This window comes from Pocillopora damicornis, chromosome 14 (genome assembly GCF_964200805.1).
Source record: "Pocillopora damicornis chromosome 14, jaPocDami1.2, whole genome shotgun sequence".
In the NCBI taxonomy this organism is placed as follows: Eukaryota; Metazoa; Cnidaria; class Anthozoa; order Scleractinia; family Pocilloporidae; genus Pocillopora; species Pocillopora damicornis.
In genome coordinates this window covers 8,755,001-8,774,433 of record NC_142683.1, presented here as the reverse complement: position 1 = coordinate 8,774,433, position 19,433 = coordinate 8,755,001, and the positions used below count along the sequence as shown (strand labels likewise).

At 37.9% G+C, this 19,433-nt stretch overlaps 2 protein-coding genes across 38 annotated transcripts in view; both read left to right on the top strand.

Annotated features, from left to right (window-relative positions):
* The window catches only part of LOC113675743 (uncharacterized), a 35,689-nt gene extending 20,849 nt beyond the window's left edge, over nucleotides 1–14,840 (top strand). For 4 of the 37 annotated variants that reach the window (XM_089193031.1, XM_089193028.1, XM_089193027.1 and 1 more), the window contains exons 21-43: nucleotides 292–408; nucleotides 958–1,056; nucleotides 1,188–1,304; nucleotides 1,745–1,855; nucleotides 2,239–2,379; nucleotides 3,776–3,886; nucleotides 4,381–4,497; nucleotides 4,578–4,688; nucleotides 5,096–5,194; nucleotides 5,553–5,648; nucleotides 5,965–6,063; nucleotides 8,015–8,131; nucleotides 8,371–8,460; nucleotides 8,879–8,995; nucleotides 9,180–9,275; nucleotides 10,085–10,150; nucleotides 10,430–10,525; nucleotides 10,613–10,693; nucleotides 11,708–11,803; nucleotides 11,998–12,036; nucleotides 12,162–12,189; nucleotides 12,496–12,657; nucleotides 13,056–14,840. In XM_089193031.1, coding sequence (XP_089049157.1) covers nucleotides 292–408; nucleotides 958–1,056; nucleotides 1,188–1,304; nucleotides 1,745–1,855; nucleotides 2,239–2,379; nucleotides 3,776–3,886; nucleotides 4,381–4,497; nucleotides 4,578–4,688; nucleotides 5,096–5,194; nucleotides 5,553–5,648; nucleotides 5,965–6,063; nucleotides 8,015–8,131; nucleotides 8,371–8,460; nucleotides 8,879–8,995; nucleotides 9,180–9,275; nucleotides 10,085–10,150; nucleotides 10,430–10,525; nucleotides 10,613–10,693; nucleotides 11,708–11,803; nucleotides 11,998–12,036; nucleotides 12,162–12,189; nucleotides 12,496–12,657; nucleotides 13,056–13,083 — 2,234 coding nt within the window. In that variant the 3' untranslated portion in view covers nucleotides 13,084–14,840. The remainder of the gene's footprint in view (nucleotides 1–291; nucleotides 409–957; nucleotides 1,057–1,187; nucleotides 1,305–1,744; nucleotides 1,856–2,238; nucleotides 2,380–3,775; nucleotides 3,887–4,380; nucleotides 4,498–4,577; nucleotides 4,689–5,095; nucleotides 5,195–5,552; nucleotides 5,649–5,964; nucleotides 6,064–8,014; nucleotides 8,132–8,370; nucleotides 8,461–8,878; nucleotides 8,996–9,179; nucleotides 9,276–10,084; nucleotides 10,151–10,429; nucleotides 10,526–10,612; nucleotides 10,694–11,707; nucleotides 11,804–11,997; nucleotides 12,037–12,161; nucleotides 12,190–12,495; nucleotides 12,658–13,055) is intronic. The other 33 variants (XM_089193033.1, XM_089193032.1, XM_027192345.2 and 30 more) reach the window with 23 other exon arrangements.
* Nucleotides 14,841–17,497: 2,657 nt separating this feature from the next.
* The window catches only part of LOC113675738 (alsin), a 28,717-nt gene continuing 26,781 nt past the window's right edge, over nucleotides 17,498–19,433 (top strand). Inside the window, exon 1 of the mRNA XM_027192329.2 lies at nucleotides 17,498–19,433. This exon is cut by the window's right edge and continues 30 nt beyond it. Coding sequence (XP_027048130.2) covers nucleotides 17,695–19,433 — 1,739 coding nt within the window. The 5' untranslated portion in view covers nucleotides 17,498–17,694.

Genomic DNA, 19,433 nt, shown 5'->3' with positions numbered 1-19,433 from the left:
CGATACGTTTCGATGTCAATGAGTTAGGAACGGAACACATCTAACACGTCGCTGAAGGTCATAATTTAAATACAGACAAGCGCACAAACGTATCGGCCGATTTGAATTGTGCTCGTTCGAACATCCTACTCTCCTCGACTACTTTATTCTAGTTTATCTCTTTATTGGTGGTTGGTGGCGAGAAGACTTTGCTTGGTGGCGAGTACGTTGGTGGCGAGATCGTTCCTTGGTGGCGAGTTCGCTGGTGGCGAGTCTGCTTGGTGGCGAGGTGACCGGTAACCGTGCTTGCAGATCTGTTGTTAGTTCAACCCCACACACCCACCCCTGAACCTGTCAGATGTGAAAAGAAAGATGGAGAGTGGTACACACATGATGGAGTGGACATAAAAGAGTCACAACAGAGAAAAGGTAAACTCACCCACAAAAATTGTGAAGCTGTTTCATACAGCTGGTGACTTTTCAACAACTCTATGAGTCAAGTTGTTGCCCAAGTTCTTTGCAATCAATGTTGGATAGGGAGTTAACGGTAGTTTGATATTCAGTTGATTATGAGACCCTCTACAATACACTGAAGTAACTTGCTCTTTCCAAGACCTGTAATGAAGACCTTACATTCAGTAATTTTTCATCAATAATTAATTTGACAGAACATAACACATGAGGGAATGTGTATAGACAGTTTGACAATATTGATACCAGTCTTGGTGTTTTGTTTACTGGATAACCACAGGTTTAAACATTCAGATTGTATATTTTATACTGTGTCCTTACAGGTATGGATGACTGACTGATTTTATTTTTGAGGGAAGATTTTCCTCTCATTCAAAAAAAGTGTAAAATGTTGCAAAGACTGCAATTTCTCTGAACAAGAGGCACCAACTCAGTGCTTATGTAGGAGTGCTGTACCCATATTATTCCAATCAAGGGAAATTTGAAGAATCTGGTTATTTTATATAGATTTGTCTGTGACCCTGGAAAGTATTCCAGAAGATTTATCAGCTGCAGGAGAGCACAATGGTGATTATCTTAAAACTGCCAGACAAGGGGGACGTAAAGGTAATATTTGAAACCATTCATGGTATGGTGCATGCATAATAACTCCATAAATGTTCTTGTGGAAAATTTATGTCAAAAATTTATTATGATTGAAAGTGTTGGTAAAAGCTCTCTTGTTATAATATTGTTAGACTTGTTAACAGTAGAGCCTCACACGCCCACACCTGAACCAGTCCCATATGACAAGAAGGATGGACAGTGGTACTCACATAATGGAGTGGATGTTAAGGACACTCAACAGAGAAAAGGTTTTAACTCTTTGTCTTACTTGAACTTGAACATTTTTGTATTATCCAAAGCAATATCAGGCGGCCTGAAATGAAAATCAAGCAACTAGTTGACTATTGTGTGTAATCTCTGCGGCAACAAGCTTTTATGAAAAGTTTTGACAAGATTACGTGAGCATGCTTTGCAAATTCAATAGTTTTTGTTAAATAGTTGATGTAGGAACATAGAAGTCTTTTATTTCCTTTTCTCTTTCCCCTACAAATAATTAACTAGCTCAGGCACTTGTGGAAAATACCTCAAGAAAGTGAGACATAAAATAGTTGCCCCAAGGGCAAGGTAGAATTTAAATATTTTCCATGCCTTGATCACAAAACATCATTAATTAAAAACATTGGATTTCGAGGAAATTAGTGAATGTCACGTGATGGACACTTACATTGTTGGTGTAACTTCTCATTAGAAATGGTAACAGTTGCAAGCAGTCCTCGTCCAGCAAACCTTGATAGTTCATTGGAAGTCGACACGGAAACAGATTACTTAAAGATTGCAAAGAAAGGCGGAGGACATAAAGGTTGTTCTATAAACTTGATAAATAATAATACTATTCATTTGAGTACTTAATAGTAGTTCTCGTGACGTCTAAGTTAACGAGCAGGGTTTCCATTATCAAGCCTGGTCAGACATCTCTTCTAGTGTGCCAGCAATGGTTTGCTAGTGCACCTAGCAAATATGCCGGAGCAGTTTAAAAAAATATGAAAATATATTTATTTGCCAAGGGTAACCAATCTGAATTTGTGGTTTCTTTCAATTTATTTTTAAAAAATTGAACTAGAGATTGAGGCTAGTGATAGTCTAAAACCTACAAGCGCAAAGTGAATTGTTACCATAAGGCTGGGGCTAGTTAGTCATTGTGAAGATCCAGCAACATAAAGAAGGTGCACTCTATGTTTATAGTAACGGGAAACTGTTCTATGGTAGATCTGTTAACAGTAGAACCTCACACGCCCACTCCTGAACCAGTCAGATATGATAAAACAGATGGACAATGGTACAATCACGATGGAGTTGACATTAAGGACACGCAGCAAAGAAAGGGTGAGTTTAATTAGGTGTTGGGAAGAATTTACTGTATCGTTTGAACCTCTGGAAGAATCTTGGAAAGGCTGAAAGCATTGTTGACAAATGTCATTGAATTGACTCTCCTTGTGTCTGTGTTTCTGCTTCCTCATATTTACGGTTTCAATCCTTGGTTACACTCAAATTCAGTTTTACCACTGAAAGTGAGAAGTGAGTTTTAGCAACTGAAATGTTAAGTCTGGTCGCTAGCACGATAACACGAATACATGTATTTTTGTTCAATCAACAATTGCTAGTGGGAACATGTTTGTAAGAATTTTTATCTTACACCAAAATGCAAATTTCCTTTTCCAGTCTGTCCATCTGGTGACTGAGAAGGTTTGGTAGCAATTTGTCATTTGCATCAAAAAGGTTTCGTCAGTCTTTGCATTTTGAAAAGCAATTACTGTTGAAGCTCCCATGGGCAGAAACCCTCGAAGGTGTTTGTTAAGGGAGCTTGCAACTTTCGAAAATAGGTCGCGTGAGCAGCCACCTGCGCTAGAATTTTGTGATAATTGTTGAACTGTTTTCCTCTTACTCCCTTGTCAATCTTCGTGGTAAAAAATCGAACGTCGTGATGATTAAATCAGAATGGAAAGTTGTGACATCATTCCCTACGGTAAAATGTGATGATTTTTATAAAAAAGAATATTTGGCTCTCTGGCGTTACAATGTGTATGTGAGATTGGTGTTTCGTTAGTAAAGCTTGTCACCGTAACCCAAGATAATTATGTTAGCTAGTCTACCAGCTTTACTAAAGTGTTTGTGATCGGTGTATTGGATCGGAAAAAATTATGGAAGAGGGAGATAAAATGTAGCATACGCTCTCTAGGAAACATTTTTAATGCAACAAGTATAACTCTAGATGTGTTTTTATTTTTCATTGGTGATTTCTGTGTTTGTATTCTAAGCAATGATCTCTGCATCTCGAAGAGGCAAATCGAAGGAAGCAAAACTCACACCATATGTTTTGAGCTTCTGTTGTTGTTAGCAACAGATCAAAATCCTCAGTCAGGTTTAGCAATTTACTTGATTGATACTGAAGACCTAGAGTGCAAAGTGCAGCTTCCATTTTGGGTGCGCTTCGAGTGTACATATTGAGTGTTGTAATTTGGTTTTGTTCTTCAATGTCGAGTTTTTAAAAAACAATTCATAGCTAGTATATGTCGATCATTGGCAATTGATTTTGTCGAGATTATAAGAAAGTGCTTGTGCACTTCATGATGTTTTGATAGGATGTTCAATTGCGCACGCCCATGGGTTGTTTAGTCGCCCGAAAGCGTTTAAAACATCACCGATGTTCATAATTTACGAAATGCACTCAGGTTCAATTGATTTCCTTCACTTAACGTTGGACGCGATATTTATTTTTTAGAAATGGTCACAGTGTCTTCAAGTCCACGCCCATCGAGTGCGCCAAGTTCTGAAAAAATTCCGATAGAAACTGATTATCTCAAGATTGCTAAGAAAGGTGGAGGGCATAAAGGTTAGTGGCAGCCTAAAGCAACTAGTCTAAACCAATAGGCTGGATTCTTGAAATTGGTAGTTACTTAGTGTTACTATTTAATTAGCCTTTTTTAGTTGCATAGAGATGAAATAGTCCTTACACAGTGATCTATGTTTTATACAGATATTTTTGCCAGTTCTGATGCTAAGAGTGATATAGACACAGGATGCATAGATTCCGTTAGATACAATTGTATTAGTACCAATAAAGGATGATGTTGGACTGCTTTAAGACAGAAAGCAAGACACTTTCGTGAACAAAAAATGGCTTTATTGTGCATAGCAAACTGAAGAATTCGAATAATCCTATATAAGAGATGTTTTGTTAAAAAAATGGCTCATTGCTCAAAAGAAAAAAAAGTAGAGAAACGTCCGCTTCAAAGTAGGTATATTTTAATCACAAGTCTGCGAGCAAATTAGTAGAATTGTTTAGTGATTCTCAGTTATGTCCTAACACATTGCCATGTGTTTTAGATCTTTTAACACTAGAACCTCACACACCCACACCTGAACCAGTCAGATATGACAAGAAGGATGGACAGTGGTACACTCATGATGGAGTGGATGTCAAAGAAACACAGAAAAGAAAAGGTGAATACTCTGTCTTACACTGTAAATTGCCTTTTGGTCTCAAACTGTGTTGAATGAATGAACCTGCTTCCTTTTTTTAGAAATGGTAACGGTTTCTAAAAGTCCGCATCGATCAGACTTGGCCGGCTCAATGAACGCCCAGAAAGAAACGGATTACTTGAAGATGGCCAAAAAGGGTGGAGGACATAAAGGTGAGAGATCGCAATGTGACAGTTATCGCTAAGTATTCTTTCAAATTGCGTCGATTTAATTTCGAACAACTTATTCCCTACAATTTTCTTTGTGTACGTTTTTCTAATGATCTGATTCGATTAATGCTTGCTTAATGTTGTTGTTCATGTGCATCAAAATTTGTTTTTTGGCACCATGTGAAAGCAGAATCCTGCTGTCGCGGACTCTTTGTTGTTGTTTAGGATATCTTCAATGATAATAAGAGTTAACTACATGTGCTGACAGCTCCGCTGGTCTCATTCCTCAATCTGTCCAACGACACTCAATTATGTGAAGAGGATACCTGAAATTTTATAATGTAATAAGATTGTTACACCTGTCCAGCAGTGAACTGTATAAAGATTGATTCATTTGAATTTTGTTTTAGATCTTCTAACTGTTGAGCCACACACTCCATCCCCAGAACCACAGAGATACCAAAAGAATGGAGGAGACTGGTACAGTCAAAATAATAAGGACACAACAAGTATGTTGCAGTCTTACTGTCATGTTGTGTGGATTACAGAAACCGTAGCAACAACTTACCATGCAGTTAGGGATTTCTCAAAACGGTCTTTTTTTCGTATATTTGACAATATCTCGCGGAAGATATTTCTCTTTTTTCTTTTTTCAACAATTGTTGAGTTTACTTATCAGCATTTATATATTCACACTTTTTTGTTGTTCATAATCCAGAATTTTGTAAGTCCTACTCGATATTGCTGTGCATTTAAGAAGTGCTTTTGCACTTGAAAAAAGTTATTTTGTACTGATGCTCACTATGAACTGTTTGAGTTCACGATTCAGATTATTTATTTAGTTATATGTCAATCTGCTTGTGTAAGTAGGAGCAACAGTTTCCCCATCTAGTCCATCTAAAGGCAACAATAGCAGTGCAACGGACTATTTAATGTTGGCCAGGAAGAGTGGCGGACATTCTGGTATGTTGTTGATTCAGTCGTTTTGAAACGGAGTTTGAAAAGCTTTGTCTGTTTGTGCCTTTTCTATTCTGCAAATAACTCTGCATTTAATCAATCTTGCTAATTTTTGTATCGATTTATGGCTACTGTTTGGTATTGGGGGGGGGGGGGGGGAGATTCCTTATCGGCTCCTTTCGTACATTTTACAACGACTCAGCTATGAACGGGATTTTACAATAGTCTAGAAACTTAACAATATCGCGAAATAGCGCCCAGCTCTTCTTTCTGTGAATGGTTTTAAACAACACTTATGGAAATGCCATTTTTTGTTCCGTAGAAGCAACTCGAAGTCCACGTAAAAACACAGAAAATTCAAAAGTATACAACACTAACACAGAATACCTTAAAATGGCTAGAAAAGGTGGAGGCCATAAAGGTAGTAGCGCTAACATAATATGTAATATGATATAAGGCTTATTGTCCATAATGTTCGCTTTGTAAAATGTATTCTATATACAAGGCTAAAAGGTTAAAAAATTAAAATGTTTAAACCAAACGTTTTCGGCTGTTTGCCATCATCAGGGTTACAAAGATGACCGTCCACACATACATATATATCTTATGTAATTCCCGATGGGAAAAGTTTGGAGACATAAGAAATAACTTGTTTGTTCAAACTGGGGCGGAATTGTTGGATTTTTGAAATTGAAATTAGTAAACTTGTTTAGTTTTTCAATAAACGTCTTACTGAGTTTTTCGTTTTTACCGCAAAAAGGAAGCTTGAATTCTTGTCAAAATCGGTAGAGATGCGTTTGGCTCTATGGAGTGCGCCAGTGATGCAATTCCTTTTCCAATTCCATCTCTACCGATTTTGACAAGGACATAAAAACTCTAAAAACTTCTTTCATCAATGCAGGTTATCCGAAACGTTTTATTTCGCATACAATCAACAACTTTCTAAACGACTCGTCACAAGATGACAACTTAATTCCGAATTTTCTCTTCGAAGAACGAAAGAAAGTTTTCATCAAGCTTCCTTTTTGCGGTAAAAACGAAAAACTCAGTAAGACGTTTATTCAAAAACTAAACAAGTTTACTAATTTCAATTCCATCTTTATAATCCTGTGGCAAACAAGGCAAATCAAAAGTCTCTTTAACAACAAAGACAAAAACACTCACAGATCCAAAGTTGTTTACAAAGGTGATTGCTCTTGTGGCGTTGATTACATTGGCGAGACTGTGAGAAACTTAGCAGTAAGAATTGCGGAGCATTCAAATCCTGTTCACACCTCTGAACCTGCAAAACACCTGCGAGAAAACCCATCACATTCTTTCACTTGGCGTGTTCTCTCCTCAGCACAAACATTTCACAAGCGTGGGATCGTCGAGGGACTAATGATCCAACAATTCCGCCCCAGTTTGAACAAACAAGTTATTTCTTATGTCTCCAAACTTTTCCCATCGGGAATTACATAAGATATATATGTACGTGTGGACGGTCATCTTTTTAACCCTGATGATGGCAAACAGCCGAAAACGTTTGGTTTAAACATTTTAATTTTTTAACCTTTTAGCCTTGTATATAGAATACATAAGGCTTATTAATTACTAATTTAACCCATAATGTAAAGAGTGACGTAAGAGGTGTGAAAGGAAGCACCAACAAAACAAGAAAAAGTAATTAATTGAACGAGAGTGAATGTTAATCCCATTACGGAAAATGGTAGTGTAATGCTTGCATAATTAAGTAATGTTAAATAAATTTTGAAATAACGTTTTGGCATCATAAATATAGTTTGCGAAAAGAGATCAATTCGAAAACATGTTGTGTTCAAAGCACTTCGTTATACTAACCATAGGCTTTATTATGATCAGAATTAAGAGCCAGCCACCGGTTGAACTAAGTATAACTCTTTATTCATGTTAGTTGGTTGAAAAAAACTCGAGGAAAACAGTTACGGAAGGTCTACGCTTTTGAAGCCTTTTGAGTGACTCAGAAGTCTTTTTCATTGGGCTCGCGACAAATTTTTAACATCTTTCTTTCGCTTTTCCGTACTTCTTACGCCTGTTGTGCCCAAACTGACAGTAATTCGCTCTGGTTAGGTTAGGAATCGATAAACAAAAATCAACTGAACCCACGTAAAGGTAAAGTGTAAATAGCAAATTTTCAGTGAAACGAGGTGACCGTGATGATGCAGCATAGAATCTTGGTTATGTACATCCAAATTCTCAGGTTATGAAAGCTAACCAACTTGAAGACAGGTTAGTAAAGAGTAAATGATGTGGCATTCGATGCAGCATTCCTTTAAGAACAAGCGCACTTTATGTAAGAATAGAGAATTGCCTCATATCCATACTATTGTACTCAGGGGAATTTTTCCACGCAGATCTGTTGACCATGGAGGCCCACACACCATCTCCTAAGCCACAGAGATACCAAAAGAAAGGGGGGGACTGGTACAATCAAGATTATGTTGATGGAAGTAAAACGCGAGGGAAAAAAGGTACTACTTTATTGATTGTCTGTATATCATATATCCTTTCCTTTGGCAGGAGACAAAACAGTCTAAAGAGATACTCTCTTCAATATATATATATAATATGACATATCCGTTGGACAATGTTCTTAGAGTCGGTTTGTTAACGGTGATATCATTGGGATTCTTAGAACCAAAGGAAAACGTGTGAATCTACAAACATTTTTGGGCTACATAATATTTTCTTGGTTTGTTTTTATTTTCAGGAACTCGGAATCAAAATGGTGACCCCCCGAAAGAAATCAGCACTGAAACTGAGTATCTTAAGAGAGCACGGAAAGGAGGGGGCCACAAAGGTAAATAGTCACCTCGTAGTAGCTGGCAACCAAGTGAACAGTATATTTTTCATGAATGTTAGGAGATGAAGTCTCCATCCCGCCAAATTTTCCCTTGTGGGAACCGTAGATCTGAAACGCTTAAAAAGGCTTTAAAAAGTTAATTTTTTTTCGTGGGTCAAACACAGGCTGTGTACATAGCCAGGAGCGGTACGACTAAACATTTTGTGGGGATAAGGGAAAGTGACTGTATTGTGTGTAAAATATTTCTAACCTTCTCTGCTGATGTTGGCTTAAATTACAAGGCTTCAACCTGCTTGACAGTCTTTTGTAATTGTTAATTCTTGGCCTAGATTTGCCGTGACCCAGAGGTAATAATAACGGTACAAAAAGGGAAGCTAGGGAAATTAAGAAGAGGTAATAACTGTGTTTTTTGTAGACCTTTTAGCAACTGAAGGTCATAAACCCAGTCCCACCCCCAGGAATTCAGAAAGTAAGCTCGGAGACTGGTACTACCACGATGGAATTAATGGCAAAGAGTCACTTCAGAGGAAAGGTGTGTTCTTCAACTGAGAGTTTTCCATATGTAGCTGGTTCTCTATCTATCTCAATGTAACAAGTGGTGATTATTAATGATTAGTGATTAATTCCTTTCGTAGTCAATGTCAACTTCATGTACCTGTTTCTCTTTTGGTGTTTTTATTTTTCTCATTAATGACAATAACAATTCGCTTCTACAGAATCTCCCGCTAATAGTCCAAGAAAATCAAACGTGGACAGTTCACCGGCTTCCAGTGAATACTTGAAAATGGCGAAGAAAGGAGGAGGACATAAAGGTATACAAACAGGAGTGTCTTAAGATAAAAGCTGTAATGAAAGTTTCTCATTTGACAAAAGGGTTTGCCTCCACGGCAAAAGGTTTAGAAAACTACCAGGACAATGGTAAGCTGACTTGTAATCCTGAGTGCTTTATTCCTGCTATAAGTGAAGGTAACGTCTCTGTTTCGGTCGGGATTATTCAAGTACTAGGGAAAGTTAGGAGGGACTCAAAACAATTCTGAAACCAGTAAAATGTTCTTGTTCACACACAATTTGGAACAAGCAACCTTTAGATACCTAGAATTTGCTGTTTCTTTAAGGATTTTAAAAAAAACAATCTTCGTCATTTGCGGATTGAGCAACCTTCACAATCTCTGTGGAGTAGCGTAAAGAAAATTTTAAACTGTATATCTATCATTTCTCTGACTTGTTTCTTAATAACAAAAAATAATGTGTAGGTCTCAATCGGTCAATTAAGATGGGTACATCACAGGTCTTTTTATTTTGGGGAACTTGGACTACTAACAGAATATCTCTATAAGGCAAAGAGTATTTATGCGCGTTCAAACGAGAACCAGTGACATATTGTCGAGAAAATTGTACTGGCTGCTAATTTACTGGCGTTCGGCGTACAACCACGTTAGCTTCACCTTTGGAGGGTGCTTCTTTCAGAGGACTTCATTGTATTTCAGTGAAACATCACATTCTTGGCCATTCTCATTTCATAATGTAAAGGGAGTTGTTGCCTTTGCGATAGCGATAGACTTCGTGCTAGTCCTCGTCTGTTGTTGAATGATTAACATTTTCTTAAATGTATCGGTTACAGACTTACTTATGATGACACCTCACCAAGCCAGCCCGAAGCCAAATCAAGTAAAGAAGCAAAATACAGGTTGATAACATCCTTCCCTTTCGTCATAAAGTTTAACTGTGCGGGAAACGTTCTTTGAAATTAGGAGACATGATAATCCACTATTGAAAATGAATGAAAGTACCACTCAACGTGAAGGGTTTCGTTCGCCATAATCCTCTTTCAGAACAGTAATGCAGTCCGTCAGAAATCTTGTCTTTTCTATTTCTGGCAGTCCCTTTTTGCATCTCAGACTTATGATCCTTAGATTTTATTGAGAAAAACGGTCAGTCATTGAGTACTCATTGTGATTCTTCTTAGATGCAATCCCAGTAAACAGCCCCAAGACTGTAAGTAGCTCGAGTAGGGACTCCACGGAATACCTCAGACTTGCCAGAAAAGGTGGAGGCCATCCAGGTAAGAGACATTCAGATAACAGTGATATACGGTTTGAACCTTCATTAGCTTTGATTAATTGCCTAACTGGGTGAATTTAAATGGCAGATCTTCTCAACAACTCCCCACGACAGTCTGACTCTTCAGTTGTAAACCGTTCTGATGCAATGGATAGTTCACGAAAAATTGGTTAGTTTTACCTCGAGAACTGTATGACTTAGTGATGTACTTTTCTCGTCATAGTGTTTCGTAGTTTAGAGCTACCTTAAACTCTACACTTTATGTACATATTTTTAACTTCACTCAAAGATTTATCTTAATATAGCAACTGAAATTCAGTTATAAGAAATGGAGTCGCCAGGCTCGTTTTGAGCTATAGGCACATAAAGCAAAAAAGGTGTCTATCAGAGGATGTAGTGTTGCTATGGTGTCCTTTATTGTTGCAATTTGTTAAGAAATAATTGGGTATTTTTTTAAACTAATTTCGAGGAACAGCTTGGAAACTACGATCCATCAGAGAATCGTGTTTAGCTCTTTAACTCCCGCGAGTGACCAAGATAGGATTTCCCCCTACTATATCTATACAGTATCATGCAGACAAGTGATGAGAATAAAGAAAAGTATCAATTATGGGATAACTAATTGATCCGATACTAAATTTTCCAAACTAACGTAATGAGAATCATTTGGCAGACAGTTAGGAGAAAAACTAATGCCGCGATCTTGGGAGTTAAATGGTTAATGATAAGGACACCATTTTGAGGCACCTTACTAATTCAAGCCACCTTTAACATGGAACAGCCTTGAGGTGAAAGGTGAAAGATCCAAAAGTAAGACATCAAACAGATTTTGAGAGAAAACTTTACACTGAAGATTTGCGTCGTGACACACTTTGTACGCGATTTGAGTGGCTGAGATAAACGGGTGTTATTCAACTGCCCATTTCTCATTTTATCATATTAACTGCTATGCAAAATTGGATATTGTTTCAACCCTTGAAACATAAGTCATCTTACAAGTCTATTGTCAGCCTAGTCTCCTTCACAACCATTTTTTTGGCCTTGTCGCCCTCCATCTCTAATCACCTTCCCCTAACCACGTTGCTTGAAGAGATTAAACAACAGCTTTAGAGTAATCTATTGTTTGACACTCCTTGAACCACCTCGTGCACCCTTACTGACGTGACATTTGTGTTTTTGGTAGAACCCAATACGTCTTTAAGGCGAAGTGCAAGTATGCGGCACAGAGGTCCAGTATCTGACTATCTTGGTATAGCTCGTAAAGGTGGTCACCACAAAGGTTTGTCAGCCTTTATATTGCCTAAGGAGAACTTTGAACTCCTTGCTTGTAATTCTCTAATTTGATTTATTAAAACAGTTTGGAGTGGGTTCATATTGTTCATTCTATTCAGCACCGTCTGTTGCATAATTCCACCTTTCACATCCGGTTACTCAAGCTCTTATTATTTACTTTTTTATTTTCCTTATGAACAGATCTGTTAACAATGCCCGAGACGAGTAACTTCAGAAGAGGTTTGTAAATTGTATTTGCTTTGTTTGAATTGTGGCACAATTTCCAGTTATGGCGTGTAGGAAACATGTCATGCAGTATTAGAGCAGGCGGTAATCTGCTCACGTATTTATTATTTCGTTCACAGATCAAGAATCACGCAGAAGTCTACGGAGGTAGGAAACAATCTTTGAATGAGTATAACATTGGCTCTACGTGTTTATATCAATTCCCTATTTTGTGGTGTTGTGACTTACAAGAGAGATGGTGAAATGTCTGAGAAACTTAGCAGCTCTATTTGTAAGGATAAATCATGATCATTAGCACTGATGCATAATTTTGAACTTTTTGTGAAAACAGTGTCTAAAAATAGTACGTAGAAATACAGTGGGTAAAAAAATCATGAGCTCCTTCTCTGAAACTGTTTAGGTTAGGTTAGTTCAGGAAAGTCTGCTTAACTGTGCCTTTTACACCTTACATAGCTTCAGAAGCCCTATTACCTCTCAAGTTGATGGGCCGCCAAGACCCAGGACAGCTGAGCCTCGTCAGCCAGTGTGGATGGGGGGCTCTGGACCTGAGAGAGTCAGCACTCCAGTGAAAAGGACTCTGATTGCGCCATTTGCTTCCCATGAGGGCTCTCCAGGGTAACTGTCTTTGATAACTGATATTTCATGATTAATTATTTAACCCTGACGGGTGAAGGATATTGTCTCGCTTTCCGACTTGAAGTGCTTTATGTCAGTATAGTCAGGGTGAAAAAACTTTCAATCTTGAAACACAATCCTCCAAACGACGATGTGCAGTCGAAAATTCTTATTTGACGATTTCTGTGCAATTTCTAACAAGACCAAGAAATGTAAAATTTAAGCCCTATCGTCAGGGTGTCCTTTGAAGGAGACTGGATACAGTTTTTTTTTTATCTCTAACTAGCTATGTTTTCGGTTATTCACAGTTTATTTTTGAAAATATAAAACAATGTTTTCTTTTCTAATGTGACTTTTTATTTCTCGCTTATGTGGAATCTCTTTTTTTCCTTCCGTAGGGCGACACGGAACCCAGATAAAATTTAACACGACAAACTACATCTCATCATCATCAACAGATTTAACCGGCGATCCGAGAAACGACTTATTTAAATAATTTTCATGAAGTAATTTTGTCAAACGCTTGGTGAATAATTTATATAGTAGTTATTTAGACGTAGAAAGGAAAGTTTAATGAAACCATAGAGTTAACAGATAATGTCAAATGAAACATTGCTGTCTTAGATTCTAAATCGTTGTAGTTTAAATTAGATTGTTTTAGCAAATAAGTAACAATTTCAATTTTTGAATTAATGTTTATGCAATTAGATAAGGAACACCAGTGAACGCAAATTTTGCAATGCATTAGAATTATATCTGAATAAGTATTGAATGAAGTAGTTAGGAATAGTTCAGGTTAGTCTACGGGAATTCTTTTGAGTCATTTTACGTAAATAGAAAAGGTAAAAGGGATTTAATTTTCAGCTACATCAGTTTTTTAGCCTTTTCATTGTGATCACTTTGTTCGTTAAAGTTAATAAAGGGAAAGCCATTTATTAATAATTTTTTGTGAAGTACGCTGGAAATAACACCAATCTCAAAGGTCGCGAAACTATTAGTTATAGTTGAAGCACAATTTTTATTTCTTTGTAAATGTGGGAAAACACCCAATAGATTAATTTTTCTGTACCAAGCCATTTCTTTGGGCTGACGCAACAAGTTACCGTGTGCGCTGCCAAAAGAGTAGCTTGTTTGTAACTGATATGCTCAAGTCACAGAATACTATTTCTTATAAATATATGTGGTATTTAATATAATTTATGATACTTCAAGTCTCCGTTGAGAGTTGTCTTTCCTTTTTCAAACAATCGGCATTATAAGTTTAAGCATGAAAATTGCACTTTGAGTAAATGTAGAGGCTGTCAATTACTTCATTTTACTTCATTTTGCTTCACAATTCAACGAAATTACCAGTTGTGACATGGCTATAAACGTTGTAAGCCAAGGGGATGATAGATTTTATCTCTCTCCATGGGACCAGTAGACGTAGCGGGGGAAGGAGTTCAAGATCTCAATGGGGTGTTTGGGGGGGGGGGGGGGCTTTGAATGAATTAATGCACTGTAAGGTAATAAGTACGAGTCTTTCTTGAAAACCCTTTACAGCGTCAGTGGCAGTTTCAAGGTGTATGGGAATCTTACATAGAGTTAGCATGTAGAAGTTTTTGGTATTTATGGAGTACCATTTTATCCTTGAATTGATCCTTTGCTCCAAGTGAAGGGTGTTTCAGTGCGAGACCTTATCTTTATAGAACTGTCGGCGATATGTATAGATTTTGTAGGATAGAAGCCGCTGGCCTTGTTGCAGAGTTTAGGATCGAAGTGAAAATAACTTATGATTTCATTTCTGAACGTTTTCAAGCGTTTTTCATTAACACCATATGTGCATGCCTTATTTCTATTTTACGTCACTTGTATTTATTATGTTCAGCTTTTAAGATGACCCCCGGGACTGAAGAGGCCAAGATCATTTTGAATTAATCCTTTAGCCTCTTAGTTGCTGTCTTAATCGTGATACGGTTAAAAATGTCCCAAAAAAGATAATGATAGATATACAAAATTTCAGAATTTTGAAGTCCAGTTGTTACCACTTTGGCCATTTGTTGTTCAGTGATCATTCTAGAAGATAAAGCTACGACTTAGATGTTAAAAATGAGTAAATCTGTGGAGTAGAAAGCACAAGCACTTGCGTTAGGTAATGACGCTTCGGTGCAAATCATTACAGAATAAAATTGCAGTTCATTAGATCAGAATAGTCTGCTATACTTGTATTATTAACTACACATATTGTAAGGAGCCCATTTCAATATCTAATTTTCAGTAACAGACTGAACTAGTTCTTGTAAATGACCATGGAGGATAAGCACTGAATCGCAACTTAACCAAGTACACTTTCGCCTCCTATCCACTTTCAATCCTATGCAAGCCATTAGAAGTTACAAAATTCCGCTGTAAAATTGGTGGAAATTTCTATCACCCCCCCATGTAGCCTTCGAGATTCGTTTTACTATTATTTTTCATCCCACCACTGGCAGTAAAATAGCCGGTGCTGTTCTACATCCTACAACTTCTCTGCAGCGACTATGGTTACGGTGGATCTTTTAGGATCCTGCATTAGCCTGACGTTTTCTTCCTCGCTCTTATTCTTTTCATTTTCAAGCGATCGGGGAAGATGAACGATACTCACAGAAATTCGAAGTTTCAGGAGAGAGAAGGAAAATATCGCAGCAGCTCACAAAAAAAAAAAAGTGATCGCTAAACATCTCTTCACACTTGCGTGAAAAGGTAGATAGAATGAGAGATATATGGACTAAATTTTTACTTGAAAGATAATTCTTAGTTTTACTTGAACAGTTCCGCTTTCAGTGCCCTCCGAATACAGCTGTAGGACAATACAAACAGGCCGTTGCGACCCACTCAAAGGTAACCGCGACCGCTCAATAGAGGTGAAAATTACATTGATTAAAGGGGAAATAAATTTTCAGGACTTTGAAAACCAATTGCTTAGTACAGGGTGACCGCTTAATACAGGGTGACCGCCTAATACGGTGCCGCTTAATACAATTTAGACTGCATTTCGCAAGAAAAGAAGAAATCTCGTTGTTGGCTTTTTACATAGACTTCCGAAAGGTGATGGGCCATCACTTCATACAACCATTGAAAAGCTATTACAGAGTTTGAAAAGTAAGGGAAGAAGTTTTTAGTTCCTTGGAGATGTCAATGTAGTTTTTCTTAAGTATAACGAGGACACGCAAAGCTCGAAATACTCAGACAAGGTATTTGATTTAGGTGTTTTACCAGCTATAACAAAGGGGTCGCGCCTTCTCCGTCATTTAGCACTTATACGATCTTGTGCTCTAATAATTGTTAAAGGGTTATCTTCAATCGGGTATTTGCTGGATAGAAATTTTGGACCCCCTCCTAGTGTTCTCCACGATAGCTAAAACATTTCACTGAATATCTTTGAGAATTTTCGCACCTCTCCCATGATGCATTCCTTTAAGATTTATCTGGCTTTGATTTTAAAACCTTTGTAAATGATGTGGTGAGGGTGGACCGTCATGCTCCGGTTTGGAAGGCTTTGAGGCGGCAGAAGGACAAGAGAAAGCGTGGGTATCCACAGTTCATCTAGTTTTCACTGAAGGCAAGCATAAGCCATTTAGACCTCACTTCAGAACGGGATAACGACTACCTGAGTAACTGGGTAAATAACTAAAGTGCAGTAATAGGCGAAACTAAAATTTTAAAGTTGCGTGTACAATTTACCCAGTGAGGCAGACAGATCGACTTTAGTCGATAGAGATAAAATCAAAAGCACTTGAACATTTAGAGGAACACGAATAAACAGAAAAGGAAATGGTTCTCAAAGCTCAATTAGAAATACATCCTTCAATAATAGGCAAACCAAGGACTGGTTGTCAGCGCACAATCTATTTATCGAGTTTGGGAAAACTCTGGCAAATGAGTAATCAGCAATTGACAATGGTCTCTCGGCGAACATGCATCAGCTGCCTCTTTGTGAATATTCTTATGTTTCATGATATTTCTAAAGCGAACTCTGTGACAAAATTATCAATCTGCTGTAGTAAAATCGACTAAGGCATTCGCGGCATTAAGTTTGTCACATTTGCATCTCATTACCTTTATGAAGTGCTGACAGTAGATACCAACCAAAGACTGCAAGAAGGTATTTTTTCCAATTTTTGTCAAAATTTTTGATAAGGGAGGTGGGGGAAGGGAAGGAAAATTTTGATCACTTCAGTTGTCGTCTGATTTCTGAACTTTCAACTCTAACTGACAAAATGTTCGAAAAAAATGTATACGAGCACGTAGTATTCTCTTCAGATTCAGTTCGAATTTTAAAAGGGCATTCTGCAACTCAAGATCGAGCATAACTCGCTGACAACTCAAGGTGATATAAGGTCAATCGTATTGCACAAGTGGGCTTTCTTAGATGTTTCAAAAGTCCTTGTTACTGTTGATAATAACATCCTAAAAGGAAGAATTCCTAGTAAATCGATGAATATTCATGTGTTGGTTGAGATGATGAGGTCATTTATTACACTATTAGTACCTTCACACAAACACATGCCTAGTAAGCCACACTGTTTACAAGGATCCTTCACATGCCTGTTTGTCCTTTACATGTCACATGCCTGTGACGATTAATTACGATGAAGTATCAGTAACATAGCTTACAAGGCCTACTTTACAAACGTCCTACTGTTTAATTACTTGAGCTTCAAGTATTGGATATCCTCTCTATCGATTTAAAACGAATCGCTCCACTGAGGAACTAAACGTCAGCTTTACGCTGTAGGAACTAAAGATGGCTAATTTAGTTGGTAAAACCAAATTATCCTATAAATACCCACCTACTGACGCGGCACCACAATTTCTTTAGAAACCTACCCCGGCTTCTTCATGCACGAATAATCGTTGCGTTATGTAAATCGTTCTTTTGTTTTCAAATTGTCTAGTGGATACAATATGATGTGTTACACCACAACCAGGTTATAGCCGGTATCGTCGGTAGTTTAGTGGTTTGATCAAAATAGATTCGTTTGGTAATAAAATTAAGGAAAGACGTCGTTACTATCTATGGATCAGACAGAAGAAAACGAGGAAGCGGACGTGAAGGATGATTTTACTAGAGGAATTGCTTATTTTTGGAGATCGACGAACCTAGAACCGCACATTCGAAGTGTGGCATTCAGGGAAGGAATATCTAAGGTAGCCTTAGGAAATCACCACACTTTACTTCTCACGTTCAACTCTCAAGTCCTTTCAGTTGGCGATAACTCTTTCGGCCAGCTCGGCCTTGGTGATCTTAAATCCCGTAGGGAGCCTACAGTTATTGATTATCTGCGTGACAAACCAGTACATGAAATAAGTTGTGGTGGTCAACACAGTGGCGTCATATGTGACAACAGAGACGTTTTTTTCTGGGGAGATTCATCTAGGGGACAATGCGGCGTCGATGAAACAAACCTTGTTAACCTTCCTTCGCCTGTACGGTTTGAACGGAGTAGCATCTCTGATGCTAGAGAAACACAACAAAATGATAGTAACAAGCGGAGGGAACCTGTCATAATTGAGATTTCATGTGGAGACAGCCACTCACTTGCACTCTCAAGTGAAGGTGAAGTCTGGTCCTGGGGAACTGGTTGTCAACTGGGACATGGTGTTGTGACAGACAGAATTAATATTCCTAAACAAATAGATGGCTTGATTGGTAAAAATGTTACAGCAATTGCATGTGGAGCATACCACTCTCTGGCAATTGTCCAGGAGGATCAACCATATCCAACTTTTGTGTTGTCAGGAAATGATAGAGAGGCAGTAACATCAAAGTCAACACACAAAGTAAAACGGGAAAAGTCTGGGAAGAAACAGAGAAAACTATCTAAGGGATCAAGCAAAAAAAGCCAAGTTTCTGGAAAACATGAAAAGGAAAGAGATTTCAAAGTTGAACCAGTTGCAAGTCCACTAGAAACTGAGAAGTATGGTGTGACGCGGACTTACCTCAGTTATGAACCTGTGGCTACTGAAACAAATGCTGAGGGATTTATTAGGGATGTGGCCAATAAAGGAACTTTATTGTTACAAGATAAGAATGCTAAAATAATCTCAAAGAAAGAGGAACCAATCCTCTATTGCTCTGATGATGACATCTTAAATATAGATGTTAACAATGAAGATGAGGCACAAGTGACTCATGATACAGCTTCTGCGGTTCATATTCATGACAGGGATATATCTCTCGATATTATTGACACAGGGTTTGCTTCACTGGAGAAGAATGATTTTGAACAGTACCTCAACATCAGCTCTGATCAGTCATTCCAAGAAATACACTCTGCTGAAACTACAGCTTCTGAGAAAAATATATCTTACTCAAGTACATCAAATGTATGTCTGTCAACAGTATCTCCATCAAGCCCTACAAGTTCAAGAAGTATTACGTATTTTGTAAGCACTGATTCAGACTCTGAGGATTCCCTTAATAAGGTGATCAAGGACAGGAAACCAACAGAGCCAGCTGCATCTAGTAGAACTTCATCTGGCCTTTACAGTGTTATTGGCAGTAGACTCGTTAGACCTGATGTGAACCTAAGTAAGTTGACAAGTGCTGTAATGGGTTCTGTCACCGGCATGTTTATGTCGTCAACTCCTGGACAGTTCTCAGTGTTCGATGCTCCAAAAGCTGTTATGGCAAAGGATCCTTGTAAACAGTGTGGCTTACTAGGCATGTGTTTGTGTGAAGGTACTAATAGAAACAAATTTAAATTGGCTGGTTCAAATACTCAGGTTTGGTCATGGGGAAGGGGAGGCTGTGG